Source organism: Leopardus geoffroyi, chromosome E2 (genome assembly GCF_018350155.1).
Source record: "Leopardus geoffroyi isolate Oge1 chromosome E2, O.geoffroyi_Oge1_pat1.0, whole genome shotgun sequence".
Taxonomy (NCBI): Eukaryota; Metazoa; Chordata; class Mammalia; order Carnivora; family Felidae; genus Leopardus; species Leopardus geoffroyi.
Window position 1 is genome coordinate 17,521,754 of NC_059335.1, and position 17,502 is coordinate 17,539,255.

Consider the following 17,502-nt stretch of genomic DNA (forward strand, 5'->3'; position numbering starts at 1 on the left):
TTATTTTCTATATGTGTGATATCTCTTTAAGATACATTCCTGAAAGTGGAAGTGCTAGATCAAAATGTATATACATTTTTAAAACTCTCTGTTTACACAAAATCTTATAATGTACCTCCAGTGCCCCCATCACCAGCTTCAGTAATTATTAGCTCATGGCCCATCTTGTTGTGTCTGTATCTCCACCCACTCCTCCACCCTCATGTTAGTTTTGAAGTAAATCCCGGCAACATCATTTAATCTATAAATATTTCAGTATGTATCTACAGTATATCACAACTTGAGAGACGATTTTCACTCCTTAAAAAAAAATGGCAATACTGTCATTACACATACGATGATGGTCAGTGTTCCCATTTCTAATTGTTTCATAAATGTCAATTTTTTTTTAAAGTTAATTGAGGGGCACCTGGGTGGCTCAGTCAGTCAAGTGTCAACTTCGGCTCAGGTCATGATCTCACAGTTCGTGGGTTTGAGCCCCGTGTCAGGTTCTGTGCTGACAGCTTGCTCAGAGCCTGGAGCCTTCTTCAGATTCTGCATCTCCTTTTCTCTCTGCCCCTCCCCTGCTCACGCTCTGTCTCTGTCTCTCGAAAATAAATAAATGTAAAAACAAAAAATTTTTAAGTTAATTGAGATCCAAATTATGTCTACAAATTGCAGTTGTTACATCTCTTAGGTCTCTGTCAGTGCATTCTTCCTTATCCTTTTTTACCCCCCTGGTAATTTATTTTATGAGGAAACTAGATCGTTTGCCTTGTAGATTTTCTCAGAGCCTAGTTTTTGCTGACTGAATCCCTGGTGTAGTTTAACATGCTCCTCTATTATTGGTATTGCCTATAAATTGGTAGTTGGTATCTAGAGGCTTGATCAGATTGAAGAGGTGTTTTGTGGTGTCTGGCTAAGACCATTTACAGGTGGTTAGTATTGAGACACAACATTGAGGTGTCTTTTTATGATGTTAGCAACCATTGTTCAATTGATCTATTAATCCACTAAGGATTACAGAATGGTATCCTATTTCTTCTTTTATTAGCCAGGATATTTTTATGAAGAAAAACTCCCCTTTAACTGCTACGTGGTTTTCCCTATTACTGTAAGTAAAGGCGAGATAAACGCTTCTTTCTTTCTCTTTACTGGTTTCAAAATAATGAGTTGGTTCCCTAGCATTCTGCCATGATAACCTATGAGTTTAGGTCTGTGTGTGTAGCATATTTAATATATTTAAATACAATTAGGTTGTACTCTCATTGATACTCAAATTGTTCCATGTTTGGAATGTGGGAGCCCCTTCCCCTGGCTCCTCTGTCCTTTTGATATGACCGCAGTAGTCTTTGATCACTTGCTTGCAGTCTGCCACAAATGTTCCAGGCTCACCTTGTTCATACCCTACCTCCCACCTTGAAGTAGCCATTTTCCAAGGAGTCATTTTTGTGTTGTTGTTGTTATTTTGTTTTGTTTTGTTTTGTTTTTGTTTTGGTACATTCCCAAGTGGTATACAGAAGCCACAAATGACTAGGAGTGCTTCATTCTCTGGTTGGATATTTTTAGACAGCTGGTTTAGACACATTGCTTAAGTGCCTTCAAGAAAATTATGCCTCCATGCATCTGCCCACAGTAGCAGAGGTCCCAAAACACCACATTCATCTAATCCTGGAGAAAACATTTTATTTTAAATGTGTAGACCATTTGATGGGTGAAAAATGGAGGTTACCTTGGTTTTCACTTGTATTCCTTTCACTATGATTAAGACAGATGACCATTTGTTCATGTATTTATTGACCATTGGTATTGCTTTTAGCATGGTGCCTGAAACATAGTAGCTGCTCAATAAATATTTGTTAATTAAATAAATTAATTGTATGTTCATATCCTTTGTTCATTTAATAATGGACTAGCCATATTCTTCTTACTTAAAAGAGCTATTTTTGAGACGAACAAATGTGTGTAAAGTTCCTAGCACAGTGCCTGAAATTCACCAAGTGTTCCCTGCTTTGTTATTTGCATACATTGTCATTTATGTCTCTGGCTTCACTTCTTTTTTCCCCCCCTACTTTAAAAGATAAAGAAATTGAGAGTCAAAGAAATTAAGTAGCTTGTCCAAGGCTTCATAAATGAAGAATCCTAAATTACAAGGGCAAGATAGGGCAGAGTTTCATGTGCACGTACAACTTCACAAATGTGTGGCTGTGAAAAGGAAAAATCGTGTTTTTTCAGGTAATCTGTAAAATGCATGGTCCTAACACAAAAAGTGGCAATGCTAGGAACAAAAGTATGAAAGGTTTTAAGAATCATTTTTTTTTTCTTAATAGGAATCTTTAAAACAATTTTTTGTCTTGTCCTTATAAAAAGTAAAAATGCTCAATAGAAGAATACAGAGAGTATAGAAAACTATAAGGAGAAAGCATTTTTAGTACCTTCACTCAAACATGAATGTTATCATTTTTGCATCTTTCCTCTTAGCTTTTAAGTTAAAAAAAATTTTTTTTAATGTTTATTTTTGAGAGAGACACAGACACAGTGTGAATGGGAGAGGGACAAAGAGAGGAAGACACAGAATCCAAAGCAGGCTCCAGGCCCTGAGCTGTCAGCACAGAGCCCAAAGCAGGGCTCGAACTCACAAACCGCAAGATCATGACCCAAGCCGAAGTCGGACTGAGCCACCCAGGTGCCCCTGTTTGTATTTTTTAAAAGTTGACTGAATTCGCACAACTCTTTTACCATAATTCTAAATCATTGATGTGTTGAGAATTGTATCTGCTACTTTGCTCCTAAGAGGCAGTCAGATATTTGTTGAACAAATAATAATAAGTAATAATAGGTAGAAAATTTGAATTAATAAATTAAGCAAATGATAGAATATTTTTGTGGGAATATGCAGGTGGGAAACCTTCACTTTACCAAACCCCCCCAACAATTTTTAAGCTAGTTACAGATATAAAATTCCACACTTGGAAGTTACTATACATTGGGGCAACTGGGTGGCTCAGTCAGTTGAGCATCCAACTCTTGATCTCAGCTCAAGTCTTGACCTCAGGGTCCTGAATTCAAGCCCTGCATTGGACTCTGCACTGGGCATGAAGTCTACTTAAAAAATTACTAACTGACATAAATAAATAAATACTGACTGACTGACTAAAAAGTTACTATGGAGGGCACCTGGATGATCTTTTGTGGAATGTCAGGATGATCAAGGTCTGCAAACTATTTTATGTCAAAGAGCAGGAGAGTTGACCTAACCCTGAGGCAACGCTGTGAAGGTATAAAGGTAAAAGAAAATTGCTTCTGGTAGTTCTTCCAAATTAGTATAGAGAAAAAGGCATTAGCCAGGTCAATAGCTGCAGCCCAAGTACCTGGCGATATGTTGATTTTTTTTTTTTCTAGTAAAAATACTGCGTGGGGCCAGGAGCTACAGTTGGAGCCACCATCAGGTTAAGGTGACAATGCAGCCAAACTGGTGAATTAAATGAAGATGTGATAGGTATCATCACCCTTGCTTCTCTCAGGTCTTTTTTTTTTTTTTTTTTTTAATTTTCTTAACATTTATTTAATTTTTGAGAGAGAGAGAGAGAGAGACAGAGGGTGAGTGGGGGAGGGGCAGAAAGAGAGGGAGACACAGAATCTGTAGCAGGCTCCAGGCTCTGAGCTGTCAGCACAGAGCCTGACATGGGGCTGGAACTCACCAACTGTGAGAGCATGACCTGAATTGAAAACAGATGCTCAACGACTGAGCCACCTAGGCAACCCATTCTCTCAGGTCTTTAATTGCAGGATTATTTTCTATAATTCCCTCAAGGGTGCAGTATTGCTTGCCATTTACTGTCTTGGAAGGGAATAGAAGTTGTAGGAACTTCCACTTAGCCCTTCCTGCAATAATGGCCCTCATCCCATGGGTACAGATGTAAAGGCTTAGACCTACTGCCCATGGGCAGCTCTGCAGGGCCATCCCGTCCCAGTTCCACGGAGACTTGTGGGGGGTTACTAAGGCCTTGTGGCTGTTGCGTTGCAACTGGACTTCTGCCCCCACCCAGTTCTGTTGCCTTCATTCTCCCAACAGATGCCGATTCTGTGCACTGTCAAACATCCTGAATGTAGACCTCTTAAAGTCTGCTTTCTGTGGACCATGAGCCTTTCCAATAATATTTTCAGAGGAAGATAAAAGATCAACGTTCTCAGCTCAATTTCTTTAATTTTATTTTTTAATTTTTTAAAAAGCTATGTATTTATTTTGAGAGAGAGAGAGAGTATGTGTGTGTGTGTATACACACACACACACATGAGCGGGGTAGGGACAGAGAGAGGTGGGGAGAGAGAGAATCCCAAGCAGCCTCCACACTGCCGCCAGCACAGAGCCCGGTGTGGGTGGGGCTCAAACTCACAATCCGTGAGACCATGACCTGAGCAGAAATGAAGAGTCAGATGCTTAACCCAACTGAGCCACCCAGGTGTCCCTCAGCTCAATATTTTAATTGTGTTATGACTGTTAATGAAAAAAGTCTTGTTTTTATTGTATTTATTTGCATTTGGCATGGCAAGATATCAGTCAATATTTATTTATTTATTTATTATCAGTCAGTATTTATACTCTATTTTGGCTTGTTTGTTTATTCATTTATTTACTTTTAAAGCCCTTAATAAAGTTTATTTATTTTGAGAGAGTGAGAGCATGAGTGGGGGAGGAGCAAAGAGAGAAGTGGACAGAGGATCTGAGGCGGGCTCTGTGCCGACAGCAGAGAGCCCGATGTGGGGCTTGAATTCACAAACCGTGAGATCATGACCTGAGTCGAAGTCAGATGTACGCTTAACTAACTGAGCCACTCAGGCACCCCGATTTTGGTATATTTCATGATGTGTATAATTTTTCAGTGATAAATCAACTGACAAAACTCTACCTCTCAGTGATGACTGTATCTATTATCTCTAGGCTACCATTTGATAATAAGCCAGCATCCCAATTCTTGTGAATATACACAATTCTTTTTAGGCAATGAAGTCTGACATAGATTTGATAGTCTTAGAACACTTAGAGTCTCCTTAGAGCACTAACACTCCACACTTCACAATACCTTCCACTAACGTAATACATCAGGCAAGATAAATTTGATAAATTTGATTTAAACTGTATTTAAATTTAACCTCATATTCACAAGACTGAATATACTTAAATAGGATTAGAAAAGACATTGTTAATCAGTATACATTAAACTGGCAAATTTGTAAAAGAATTACAAGTGACGGACCTACAAGCATAACCAGAAAACACAGTGGAACTATTAAATTGTTGGAAGAATTGTAGTCTCAATTCTCCATATAACAAGGCTTTGGCACCCAAAGAGATTCTACTGAATCTCATTAATGGCTTTGAAAATTCAGCAAGAATTGCTCAAATAAAGCTCATCAAAGAGCTGAATTTTTGAAATAATGTATTTTGTTCAAAGATTGGAGCTACCACCCTCCTGAATATAATTGTCATGAGGGACAATACAAAGTAGGTGAACTGAACTCAGTAATGAGTTACACATTTTCCTACTTGAAGAGTAATTTCATGGGGCCCCTGGGTGGCTCAGTCGGTTAAGCGTCCAACTTCAGCTCAGGTCATGATCTCACAGTCTGTGAGTTCAAGCCCTGCGTCAGGCTCTGTGCTGTCAGTTCAGAGCCTGGAGCCTTCTTTGGATTCTGTCTCCCTCTCTCTCTGCCCCTCCCCCACTCACACTTTGTCTCTCAAAAATGAATAAATGTTTAAAAAAAAATTTTTTTAAGTAATTTCATTTGACAAATATTTTCAAAGCTGCTGTTTGGCAAACAAAATTGGCACATTTAACTGTTACTCTTGGCATTTTTTTTTAAGTTTATTTATTTTTGAGAGGGAGAAAGAGAGAGAGGAGGGGACAGGCAGAGAAAGAGAGGGACAGAGGATCTGAAGCAGTCTCTGTGCTGACAGCAGAGAGCCTGATGTGGGGCTGGAACTCACGAACCCTCAGGTCATGACCTGAGCCGAAATCAAGAGTTGGAGGCTTAACTGACTGAGCCACCCAGGCACCCCTACTCTTGGCATTCTTAATGGATTGCACTGAAAGTACAAGGGGAAATTATATGTTTCAACATATGCAATATAGTCAAGGACTCCGAAGGAAATTATTATGACAAGCAAAACAACAGCAATCACCAGCCTTATTGCAATATACGGAAAAGAACAATGTTAAGGTAGTTTGAATGAAATACAACAACAACTATTGTTTAAAATCCTGTCTGTCCACTTACTTTTAGCAAAATGAATTGTGGAGGATCCATACACTGAATACAAGGCACCTTGTAAAGCAATACCAGGAGTGAGGAAGGTATTTATGTACTGATAGGTACTCCAACAAGTTTACAACAGTCTAGCGTTTGGTAAGTCCTCAATGAATGTTAGCTATCATTATCCCACCAGAATGTAAGCTACGTGAATGATGGTTTTTTTTTCTGTTTTCTTCACTGCTGTGTCTACAACAGTGCCCAGCACACAGTAGGCACTCAGGAAATATACTTCAATTTTTCATCATGGAAAATTTCAAACATACACAAACCTAGAGCAAACAGAATAATGAACACCCCTTCCCCATTTCTATTACCCAGCCTCAGCAAACTTGCTTCATCTACACTCCCACTCACTTTTCCCCCATGATGGGTTTCAGATCAAACCAAGACATCATACCATTTCATCCATAAGTACTTCAGATTGCATCTTTAAGTGATAACTCCCTATCGCACCTAAACGATTAACATTAATTTGTTAATACAATAAAATATCCAGGCAATGTTCACATTTCCTCATCGGATCACATGTATTTTTCTGTTTTTTGTTAGTTGAAAACATATGCATACTGTTTGTTCAAATCAGCACTAATATTGTTGAATGAATCTGCTGATTTTAAGAATGAAGTATTCTTTTATGCTTGGGAGGGCTGAGTATATTTTGGGGGTGTCGTTATTGTGTTTTCGGGGGGTGCTGGATTTTTTTTTTTTTTTGCTTCTGTTTTTCATATACACATAAAATTTCCCTGGGAGGAGATACGAGATACAAATAACATGGAATTGTCCACCTGGAGAGGAACTCAGGAGTTCTCAGGAGAAAAATATTTCTCTCCCTATTCACCCTTATGAATTTTTTTTTTTTAATTTTTTTTCAACGTTTATTTATTTTTGGGACAGAGAGAGACAGAGCATGAACGGGGGAGGGGCAGAGAGAGAGGGAGACACAGAATCGGAAACAGGCTCCAGGCTCTGAGCCATCAGCCCAGAGCCTGACGCGGGGCTCGAACTCACGGACCGCGAGATCGTGACCTGGCTGAAGTCGGACGCTTAACCGACTGCGCCACCCAGGTGCCCCAATTTTTTTTTTTTTAATTTTTTTTTTCAACGTTTATTTATTTTTGGGACAGAGAGAGACAGAGCATGAACGGGGGAGGGGCAGAGTTCACCCTTATGAATTTTAAGCCATGTGAATTTATGATCTATTCAGCAATTGGGTAAATAAAAGTTAAAAGTGTTTTTTTTTTTCTAAAGATTTTATTTTTATTTTTTAATTTTTTTTTTCAACGTTTATTTATTTTTGGGACAGAGAGAGACAGAGCATGAACGGGGGAGGGGCAGAGAGAGAGGGAGACACAGAATCGGAAACAGGCTCCAGGCTCTGAGCCATCAGCCCAGAGCCTGACGCGGGGCTCGAACTCACGGACCGCGAGATCGTGACCTGGCTGAAGTCGGACGCTTAACCGACTGCGCCACCCAGGCGCCCCTTATTTTTATTTTGTAAAAGATTTTTTTAAATGTTTGTTTATTTTTGGGGGGAGAATAAAAATAAAAAATAAAATAAATGTTTATTTTTGAGAGAGACAGTGAGTGGGGGAGAGGCAGAGAGGGGAGACACAGAATCTGAAGTAGGCTCCAGGCTCTGAGCTGTCAGCACAGAGCCTGATGTGGGGCTCCAACTCACAAACCATGAGATCATGACCTGAGCCGAAGTCAGACGCACAACCGAGACACCCAAGTGCCCCTTAAAAGATTTTTTAAAGTTTATCTATTTGGGGAGAGAGTGTGCCTATGTGAGGGGCAGAGAAGAGATGGAGAGAGAGAGAATCCCAAGCAGGCTCCACACTGTCAGCACAGAACCCAGCGTGGGACTCAGTCTCCTGAACTGCGAGATCATGACCTGAGCCAAAATCAGGAGTCCAACACTCAACTGACTGAGCCACCAAGGTGCCCCTAAAGATATTATTTTTTTTAAGTGTATTTATTTATTTTGAGAAAGACAGTGCAAGTGAGGGAGGGGTAGAGAAAGAGAATCCCAAGCATGCTCCACGCTGCCAGCGGAGAACCTCATGTGGGGCTCGAATTCACAAAACTGAGATCATGACCTGAGCCGAAACTGAGAGTCTGATGTTTAACCATTGAGCCACCCAAGTGCCCCCCGAAAGATTTTATTTTTAAGTAATCTCTACACCCAATGTGGGGCTTGAGCTCACAATCCCGAGATCAAGAGCCACATGCTCTACCAACCAAGCCAGCCAGGCGCACCTAAAAGTTACAGGTTTCAAGAATCAAGTCCTAAAACTTCATCCAACAGGATTAGCGTGGGAAGGTCTAGAAGGGAGGGGCGATGGTTCCAGGTCTGCCACAAGATGGCAGCAGAATGACACCAAAGATTGTTTCTGGACACTGGAAAGTGTGGGTCAGTCTCCCTCCCCACCCACAACTGGCAAATCCTGGTGGGTTCCTGCCCCATCTTTACCCTGAGCAGTTGACTATGGCTTGGCTAAACCATCCCCAGATTCCTGATCCATAAAAACTGTAAGATAATAAGTGTCGTTTGAAGCTGGTACATTTTGGGGTACCAAAAAATATTTCAGTATTTTTTTTTAAGATTTTTATTTTTTTAAGTCATCTCTACACCCAATGTGGGGCTCAAACTCACAACCTGGAGACCAAGACTCACATGCTCCACTAATAGGGCCAGCCAGGCACCCCTAAGTATATATTTCTAAAATACAGACTTTTTAAAAAACATAACCACAGTAACCCTAACACATATAAAAATTTCAAATTATTTCTATGATGAAATATCCAGGCAGTCCAGTTAGTGACACACGCTGAAGTATTTGGGGAAAGAATACTGATATCTGCAATCTACTTTGAAATACATCAAAAAAGCTATGGATTGATAGAGGTATAGATGGCTAGTTGTATGATAAGCAAATGTAGCAAAATGTTTGTTGTAGAATCTAGGTGGTAAGTATATGAGTGTTCACTCTAAGATGCCTCACCCTTTCTGTATCTTTGAAATTTTGGGTAATAAAATGTTGAGGGAAAAGTCAATCATTGTTCAAGTTTCCAATTGTCTCAAAAATGTCACAATTTTTTCTTTTACTGTTTGTTCATATCAAGATCCAAATAAGGTCTACATACGGAGTTTGGCTGGTATATTAAGTTGCGTTCTTTAAACCACAGTATTTTGTTGCCTTTTTGTTTTAGCAACAAAGTCTTCATGCTAGCTAATACAGGGCAGCATAGTTTATATCCCCAGCTGGCTCTTTATCCAGAGTTTGAGCCCCCCCCCCTTTTTTTTTAAAGTTTATTTATTTTAAGAGGGTGGGGGGAGGGGCAGAGAGGGAGAAGGAGAGAATCCCAAGTAGGCTCCCCACCAGCAGAACCTGAATGGGGGCTTGACCTCATGAACTGTGAGATCATGACCTGAGCCAAAACCAGGAGTTGGACTTCAAGTTGACAAAACCATTCCTGAAGGAGATCTGAGCAAGGGCAGCAGTGACAGCTTCTTGATCTGGACTTCCTGACTCCAGGTGAGGGCTACAGGGGTGTGTTCTCAACCTCATCCCTGCAGGGGCCACTTTACAGCGGCAGCTTTCCAAGGTCAGCTTTTAGATGTCGAGTCATTCCCAGGTCGCTAGCCTGGAAACAAGACGTGTTCAGGGCAGCTGCGCAGGGCCCCACACTCAGAAGGGCTCCGTGCTTGGGGGGTTAATGCTCTGCAGTTGCTGTTTTGAAGTTCTGAATAATGGCATCTTTAAATATGTTTGTAAGTGAAATCTGATGGGACCGTAGAGCCTGCACCGGGGATCCGGGGCCTGACTCCTGTGCGTGCTCTCCTCCCACCACTCTCCCTGAGTCAGGCTCTTGGCCTGTTCTGCCTCCCTGGGCCCGGGGGCCTGAGGGCCCATGCAAGGGCATAGGGAAAATCAAGGTCCAATACCATCCATTGTCTATAACCTTTGAGGGCAGGGCAGGGTGACAGCTCCCCTCTCTGCAGTCAGCATGCCATGGCACACATTCAGCAGGTAACCCAGCAGGAAGGGATGTTTTGTCCACCTTGATCCCTGGCTCTTCTTGGCACACAAGTTGCATTACCCTGGACAGCAAGCCCATGGGAAGGAGAGATGCCTGGTTCGACTTCATCTCTGGTCAAGTCCACAAGGAGCTGGTCCAGTGGCTGGTGGGGAGGAGGGAAGCCAGAAGCCAGTGGGCAGTCTGGTTAATGACAAATGCTGTCATTAGGCACATTTGTAGGCATACATAAAGCTGCACGGCAGGTGCCCCAGATGCCTGTGTTTGTGCTCACCTCAGGAGTATCCACTGCCCTATGGACCACAGCATTAAGTAGCAAATTTACTTACTTATTTACTATTTATTTACTTCCCTGTTGATTTTTATTTTATTTTATTTTTGAGAGAGAGAGAGAAAGAGCACGTGCATGCACAAGCCGGGGTAGGGCAGAGAGAGGAAGACACAGAATCCAAAGCACCCTCCGAGCTGTCAGTATAGAGCCCGATGCGGGACGTGAACTCATGAACTGTAAGATCATGACCTGAGTCAAAGTCAGACGCGCAACTGACTGAGTCACCCAGGTGCCCCTAAATAGCAAATTTAAAATACCACCACAGGTTGACAGAGATCATGGAAGAAAGAAAAAAGCTTTATATATTACTATTTTTTAAACGTTTATTTTTAAGAGAGAGAGAGAATGAGCCGGGGAGGGGCAGAGAGAGGGAGACAGAATCCCAAGCAGGCTCCATGCTGTCTGCGCAGAGCCCAATATGGGACTCAATCCCACAACCACATGACCATGAGATTATAACCTGAGCCGAAATTAAGAGTCTGACACTCAACCGACTGAGCCACCCAGGTGCCCCTATGTATTAGTATTTTTAATGGTATTTTAATATTTTTATTTTAATACTAAAATACTATTAGTATTTTAATTTCTTCCTGCTGTTTCAAAGGGCCCCATATTTTCATTTTGCAGAGTCTCCACAAATTAGGCAGCAATCCTGAGTAGAAGACACTCCTCAGTCTATCCAACCTTTCTGGTAGTCAGCCCCTACATCAATTTCTTTTTTTAAATTTTTTTAAACATGTATTTATTTTTGAGAGAGAGAGAGAGACAGAGCATGAGCAGCGGAGGGGCAGAGAGAGAGGGAGACACAGAATCTGAAGCAGGCTCCAGGCTCTGAGCTGTCAGCACAGAGCCCCACGCAGGGCTCGAACTCACGAATCAAGAGATCATGACCTCAGCCGAAGTCAGACGCACAACCAACTGAGCCATCCAGCTGCCCCAACCCTACATTGATTTCTATTTTCTTTCCTGAACACTGACACTACAGCTGCAGATGACAGTGGACAGCTGGGTGAGTGGCACAAATGTGGCCACTCCCTGGGGACACCCAGGAATATCTAGGAGACAGCTGAAAGAGAAGCACAGAGGGCCTTCTTTATTGAATGGGTGGGAGTGATCAAATTAGAGAACATTTGGATTATATTTCCTTCAACAAATATTTACCAAGTTCACCCATGTGCCAGATGCTGGGGATGCAACGGAGTCTAAAGTCAACAGATAGATAAATAGAACAACTACACTGTTTTCCAGGGAGACAAATTGAGCGCAGAGACGGGGGTAAGATAGGAAGCAGCAAAGACAGTTGCTATGAAGCTGAGTAATTTTGTATGCATGTTTGACAAGTGTGGGGTCAACAATATGGATTCACAATAAACCAAAAAATCATAAAAGAATACCCGTTTAGGGGCGCCTGGGTGGCTTAGTCGGTTGAGCACCCGACTTCAGCTCAGGTCATGATCTCACGGTTTGTGGGTTCGAGCCCCACGTCAGGCTCTGTGCTGACAGCTTGGAGCCTAGAGCCGGCTTCAGATTCTGCGTCTCCTTCTCTCTCTGCCCCTCCGCCGCTCACGCTTTGTCTCACTCTGCTTCTCAAAAATAAATGTAAAAAAAAAAAAAAGAATACCCAATTAAACAAGAAAAATTATGCTGACCTCCATTCCAGTCAATGAGTGAACAGCATATACTCCCGAGTGAGTATAAGATATGGACATAATCTACTGTTTCCTTGGTTCCCATATCTCACCTGGATGAGTGTGAGTTGAGTATATTTTTCATACAACATGGTCCCTAAATCCAAACCTGACACTGATGGTTAGCCAAAGTCACAGCAATCTGTTTCAACATGGCCTCCCATGTTGCTTGACACAATAAAAAAAGGACTGTGCTTGACACAATGAAAATGGTACCTTACCTTTCAATATGGTATCATATTTTTTTTCATTTTTTTTAACGTTTATTCATTTTTGAGAGACAGAGCGCAAGTGGGGGAGGGGCAGAGAGAGAGGGAGACACAGAATCCAAAGCAGACTCCAGGTTCTGAGCTGTCAGCACAGAGCCCGATGCAGGGCCTCAAACCCACGAACTGTGAGATCATGACCTGAGCCAAAGTCGGACGCTTAACCGACTAAGCCACCCAGGCACCCCAATATGGTGTTATCTTAAGGTATTTTCTTTCTTTCTTTTTAAAATTTTTATTTTATTCTTAAATTATTTTATTTTATTAAAAAAATTTTTTTTAATGTTTATTCATTATTGAGAGAAAGACACAGAGCATGAGCAGGGGAGGGACTGAGAGGAGAGACACAGAATCCGAAGCAGGCTCCAGGCTCCGAGCTGTCTGTCAGCACAGAGCCCGATACGGGGCTCGAACTCACAAACTGCAAGATCATGACCTAAGCCGAAGTCAGACGCCCAACCGACGGAGCCACCCAGGCGCCCCGATTCTTAAATTATTTTATTTTTTTTAATGTTTTTATTTATTTTTGAGACAGAGAGAGACAGAGCATGAACGGGGGAGGGGCAGAGAGAGAGGGAGACACAGAATCGGAAGCAGGCTCCAGGCTCTGAGCCATCACCCCATAGCCCCATGCAGGGCTCGAACTCACAGACCGCGAGATCGCGAGATCGCGACCTGAGCTGAAGTCGGTCGCTTAACCGACTGAGCCACCCAGGCGCCCCAAAAATAAATAAACTTTAAATAAATAAATAAATGTTACTTTAAGAAACACTTAAAAAAAAGAAATATTGAAGACAGTCAAAACCATGGTATTAAATTGTTTTCTTTTAGGTAATCTGTTAATATTTAGTATTTTAAGTATTTATAATATTGAGATAAATTGGTCTATTCAAATAACAGTTCAGCTTTATAATTCCAACTTAAAATATGGAATCCAGTTAATGTCTAAGACTGACTTTTAGTTGAAACCTCACTGTTTACATACACTATTGGAATGATTAATGGAATATAAGATTTAACACATTTATAAGTTTATAATTCTAAAGTCATAAAACTTATATTAAGTATCGAGCAAAGCTTCATCTGGTAAATTAGCCTACTGTGGCTCTTAAATGGAAACATCTAACGTATTAAATTTACAAGCCTAGTTTGAAAATGTTAAGGGAATTTAATTGTTGTAAAAGTGTTCTTTAAAAGAGGTTGTTAAACCCTTTTAGACTATGCCACAATCATGACTGATGAGGGAGCTCTGGGCAAGCTGAGGGCAAATTATAGGTTGGAGCAAGAGTGCACGTGCACGCCCCAAGTGGAATATGTGCGATATTCCTCAGACACTGCTGGTTAGCCAAAAACAAAGGAAAGGGTTTTTAAGAGCTTGCCATGGTGATGTGGGAAACAAAGGCAAATGAAATATTAAATTCCTTTACTGTCCACTGACAAGTCCTTGAGACCAGCAGAGTGACCTCCCTCTAGGAGCTCTGCTGCCTCAAGGATGACACTTTGCTGGGGGCAAAAGAGAACCTTGGCCTAACATTATCCCAACCTTGAGGATCCTGTAAGTCTACTTCTTTATCTCAATTGCCCCAAGATATATGCTGGCAATCATACTCCAAATTTATGTCCCTCCCCATGCATCTAAAGGGTCTCATGACTGAAGTTTTATTAAACAGTAATAAATGGTGTTTCCCTAGCAACAGCTAGTCCCTCTAGCTAGAGTCCCTTACTCTATCTCTGACCCCCTCCCAACCTGAGGGTATGTGATGACTTACCTGTCACAACCCCAGTTCAGCTCTTCCTGCCCATGGGTCCTGTCCCCATGCTTTATTACGATCACCTTTTTTGGCAGGAAAGATGTCTTCAAGAATTCTTTGTTGGTCGTTGGCTCTGGACCACCCCACCATCGCCCCAAAACTTCATCAATGACTAAAACCATTAGGACAACTGTACTTAACTCTGGCAGCACATCAGGGTCAAATAGATATGAATACAGACATATAATTTGCTTCTTAACCATCTTAGGGTAATAAGTTAGATATGAAACCCTTTACTCCCAAATACTTCAGCATGTATTTCCTAAAAACAAGGACATCCTATAACTGCTGCACAATTATCAAAATCAGGAAATTAACACTGACACAATATTATTGTCTAATCCACAGACCTTTTTGAAAATTTACCCACAGTCCCACAAATAAAAAGAAAACAATTTAAATGATTTTTCCTAACCCAAGATTCAACCCATAAATTGTGGATTGTCAGGTTTTTCCTTTTTTTCAAGCCCTTAGCTGTTAGAGATGCATATGTAAATATGAAATATGATCTTGAATCTTGAAATTTGCTTTAAAATACTTCAAGAAAGGGAAAAAAGGAGGTGAATGGGGCAAATACAAGAAAAACATAATGGTGGTAATTGTTGAAGCAGGTGATGGGTCCAAGATGGAGGTTCATTGTACCTTTCTCTCTGCTTTTTTCTGTTTGAAATTTTCCATGGTAAAATGAAAATTAGCTAAGTACAAAAATATTTGATACATAAATCCGTTAGGATGCTGCCCAATTCATGAATCGTTTAATGAAAGTCTTTCAGATCTTCAAATTTACGAGGTTAAATTTTTTAATAAGCTTACTGCTAGAAAATAGTAAGAGTAAGGTCTTATTTGTTTCTGTGCAATAGTTATTAGTCCAGTTATGCAATAATTTTGCAAGTTATTACCTCAATTATAACTGTTAGCTCAGTTACGCTGTTCTAGGAGTTCATTTAATGATCTTGACAAACCTTTGAGGAAGATCCAGACTTAGTCCCCATTTTGCAGATACGCTAAGTAAGGCTCTGAGGTGCCATCACCCACTTAGGATGGATCTGAGAGACCATGGGGGAGGAATTGCACTTGCCCTGGACGAGTATCTCCGAAGAAACAAACCAAAAACACATTCCGTTTTCCTCTCCACTTGGACCAGTAGAAATTCCAAGGAACAGAGAATGCTTTAAACATTTTGGTACGGGGGCGGGATTGGAGCCTCTTCTCCGCGCGTCTGTTGGACAAATGCGAATCTGGCTGCCGGATTTGTTCGATTTTCCCCACACCCCGCCCGCCACCACTGACCCCGGGACCAGCTGTCCCGCGGCGTGCGGAGGGCGTGGCCTGCAATTCCCGGGGAGGGGAGGGCCCTGTGTGTCCTTGGGCTGAGAGGGGAGGTGACTCCGGCCGAAGAGGAGGACGCAGAATGAGGGCCCTGCGGGTGAGGGCCCCCAAAAGCTGGGCGGGGGACCCCAACCCGGAAGCCCTCGCCCCTATAACGAGACTCACTGAACATCCCGGGATCTGGGGCCTTGGAACGTGAGCCCCCTTCAGACTTTGTGACTACCTCCTAAACAGTCTGGGACCCTCAACCCCCCCCCCCCCCTTCTAATCCAAGGGGTTCTGAGACAACCGGGAACCCCCAACATGGCCCAATGCCCCAGTTTGAGCTTCTTTACTTCACCTAGGGTTCCTTTAACATCTCGGACCTAGGCCCTGGGAACTTAACACCGCTTCCCCTCCCCTTCACTTCTTAGGCAGTATGGAATCCCCACTAGGCACCCAGATCCAGGAGTGGATCATTCCTGGGACCTGGGCTCCTCCCATTAATCCAGGAAACCCTCGCCCCCAAAAACACCCCCGGACTTGGACACGCAGAACAAGTCTCCCATCTGCCCCCCTCCCCCCTCTTCCAGGACCCTCTAAACAATCCGGGAACCTCTCAGTCAGACCCTCTAGGCGCGAGCCCTTTTTTCTGGGCTTTCTTGACGGGACCCCTTCCTTTCCTCGTGCTGGCGGTTCGGACCTAGCTTTTGAGACTCTCGCAAGGAATAGAGCCGTCCCAGTGTCGGGGCTCTTGAAAGCCCGACTCTTCACCCCACCCCCCAACAGCCGGACCCCTTCGGGGCGCCCTTTCAGGTGTTTCCAATACCCATCCACTCCCTCCCCTGCCAGGTCTCCCAAGCACTGGTTCGCTCTTTCAGCTCAACCGCCCGGAACCGCTTTGAGAACCGAGTGGCTGAGAAACAGAAAGTCTTCCAGGTAGGCGGAGCGGGGGCGGGGCGAAGGGAAGAACCCTGACCCCCAAGCTCGGTCCTTGAGCCGAGTAGGGGCAGCCGGGGCAGCCGGGAAATACAGTCCACAGAGCAACGTGCACCCCTTTCTCATTGGTCGCTCCCACCACCCAGGCGGACAATGACCTCCCAGTACACTTGAAGGGCGGGGCAACAGACAACATCCTGTATCGACTGACCATGGGCCTGTGTCTAGGGGGTGAGTGCAGGGCCTGTGGGCCTGAACTGCGCGAGGAGGGATGGGGTGGGGGTGGGGGGCGCGGGGCTCGAGCTGGAGTGAGAAACGGGCTGGTTCCTGGGCTGAGGTCTGGGGAGAGAGCTAGTGACTGGGCAGGGGCTTAGGGAGGGGGATTGGGTTCTGGGCTGGCCAGGTTTGGGGATCGTCCAGGAGTCCACGCTGGCATATAGGAAGGTAGCACCTAGAGCTTGGGCTCCTGTCCCAGGAGCGGGTGTTGGGGGCCAAGGCAGGAATTGTGGAGAAAGCTGGAAGCCTGGTCTGGATCAAGGCTAGGGGATTCTGTACCTGAAGTGCAGTTTAGGAAGGGAGCTGGAGCCTGATCTGGGGATAGGATCCAGACTGGTGATACGGAGCCTACACAGGGCCTTCAAAGCCTGAGACGGGGTTCAGGGAAGCAATTAGGATCTCACTCTTTGTCACCATACTCCCTCTCTAGGCACCGTCTATAGCCTGTACTGCCTTGGCTGGGCCTCCTTCCCTCACAACAAGTGAGACAAGAAGCCTGCAGGATCTGAACAAGCATCAATAAATGTGCTGGCTTCTTGGGGAACCCA

The 17,502-nt window shown here is 43.2% G+C and overlaps 1 protein-coding gene across 2 annotated transcripts; it reads left to right on the forward strand.

The window, feature by feature from the left end:
• Positions 1-15,726: 15,726 nt before the first annotated feature.
• Positions 15,727-17,502, forward strand: LOC123578295 (cytochrome c oxidase subunit 7A1, mitochondrial). Of its 2 annotated transcripts, none has more exons than XM_045441249.1 (4): positions 15,727-15,857; positions 16,592-16,678; positions 16,825-16,909; positions 17,385-17,502. In XM_045441249.1, exons 1-4 carry the CDS (start codon positions 15,843-15,845, stop codon positions 17,438-17,440), a joined length of 243 nt encoding a protein of 80 aa, XP_045297205.1. In that variant the 5' UTR covers positions 15,727-15,842; the 3' UTR covers positions 17,441-17,502. The 2 variants fall into 2 exon arrangements, with proteins under 2 accessions (XP_045297205.1, XP_045297204.1); XM_045441248.1 differs by having other exon boundaries at positions 15,828-15,955; positions 16,621-16,678.

Coding starts and splice junctions, on each gene's coding strand:
- LOC123578295 (XM_045441248.1), top strand. CDS start 15,843: ATGAGGGCCCTGCGGGTGAGGGCCCCCAAAAGCTGGGCGGGGGACCCC. Junction 16,679..16,824: donor AGAAACAGAAAGTCTTCCAG/GTAGGCGGAGCG, acceptor CCCACCACCCAG/GCGGACAATGACCTCCCAGT. Junction 16,910..17,384: donor CATGGGCCTGTGTCTAGGGG/GTGAGTGCAGGG, acceptor CTCCCTCTCTAG/GCACCGTCTATAGCCTGTAC.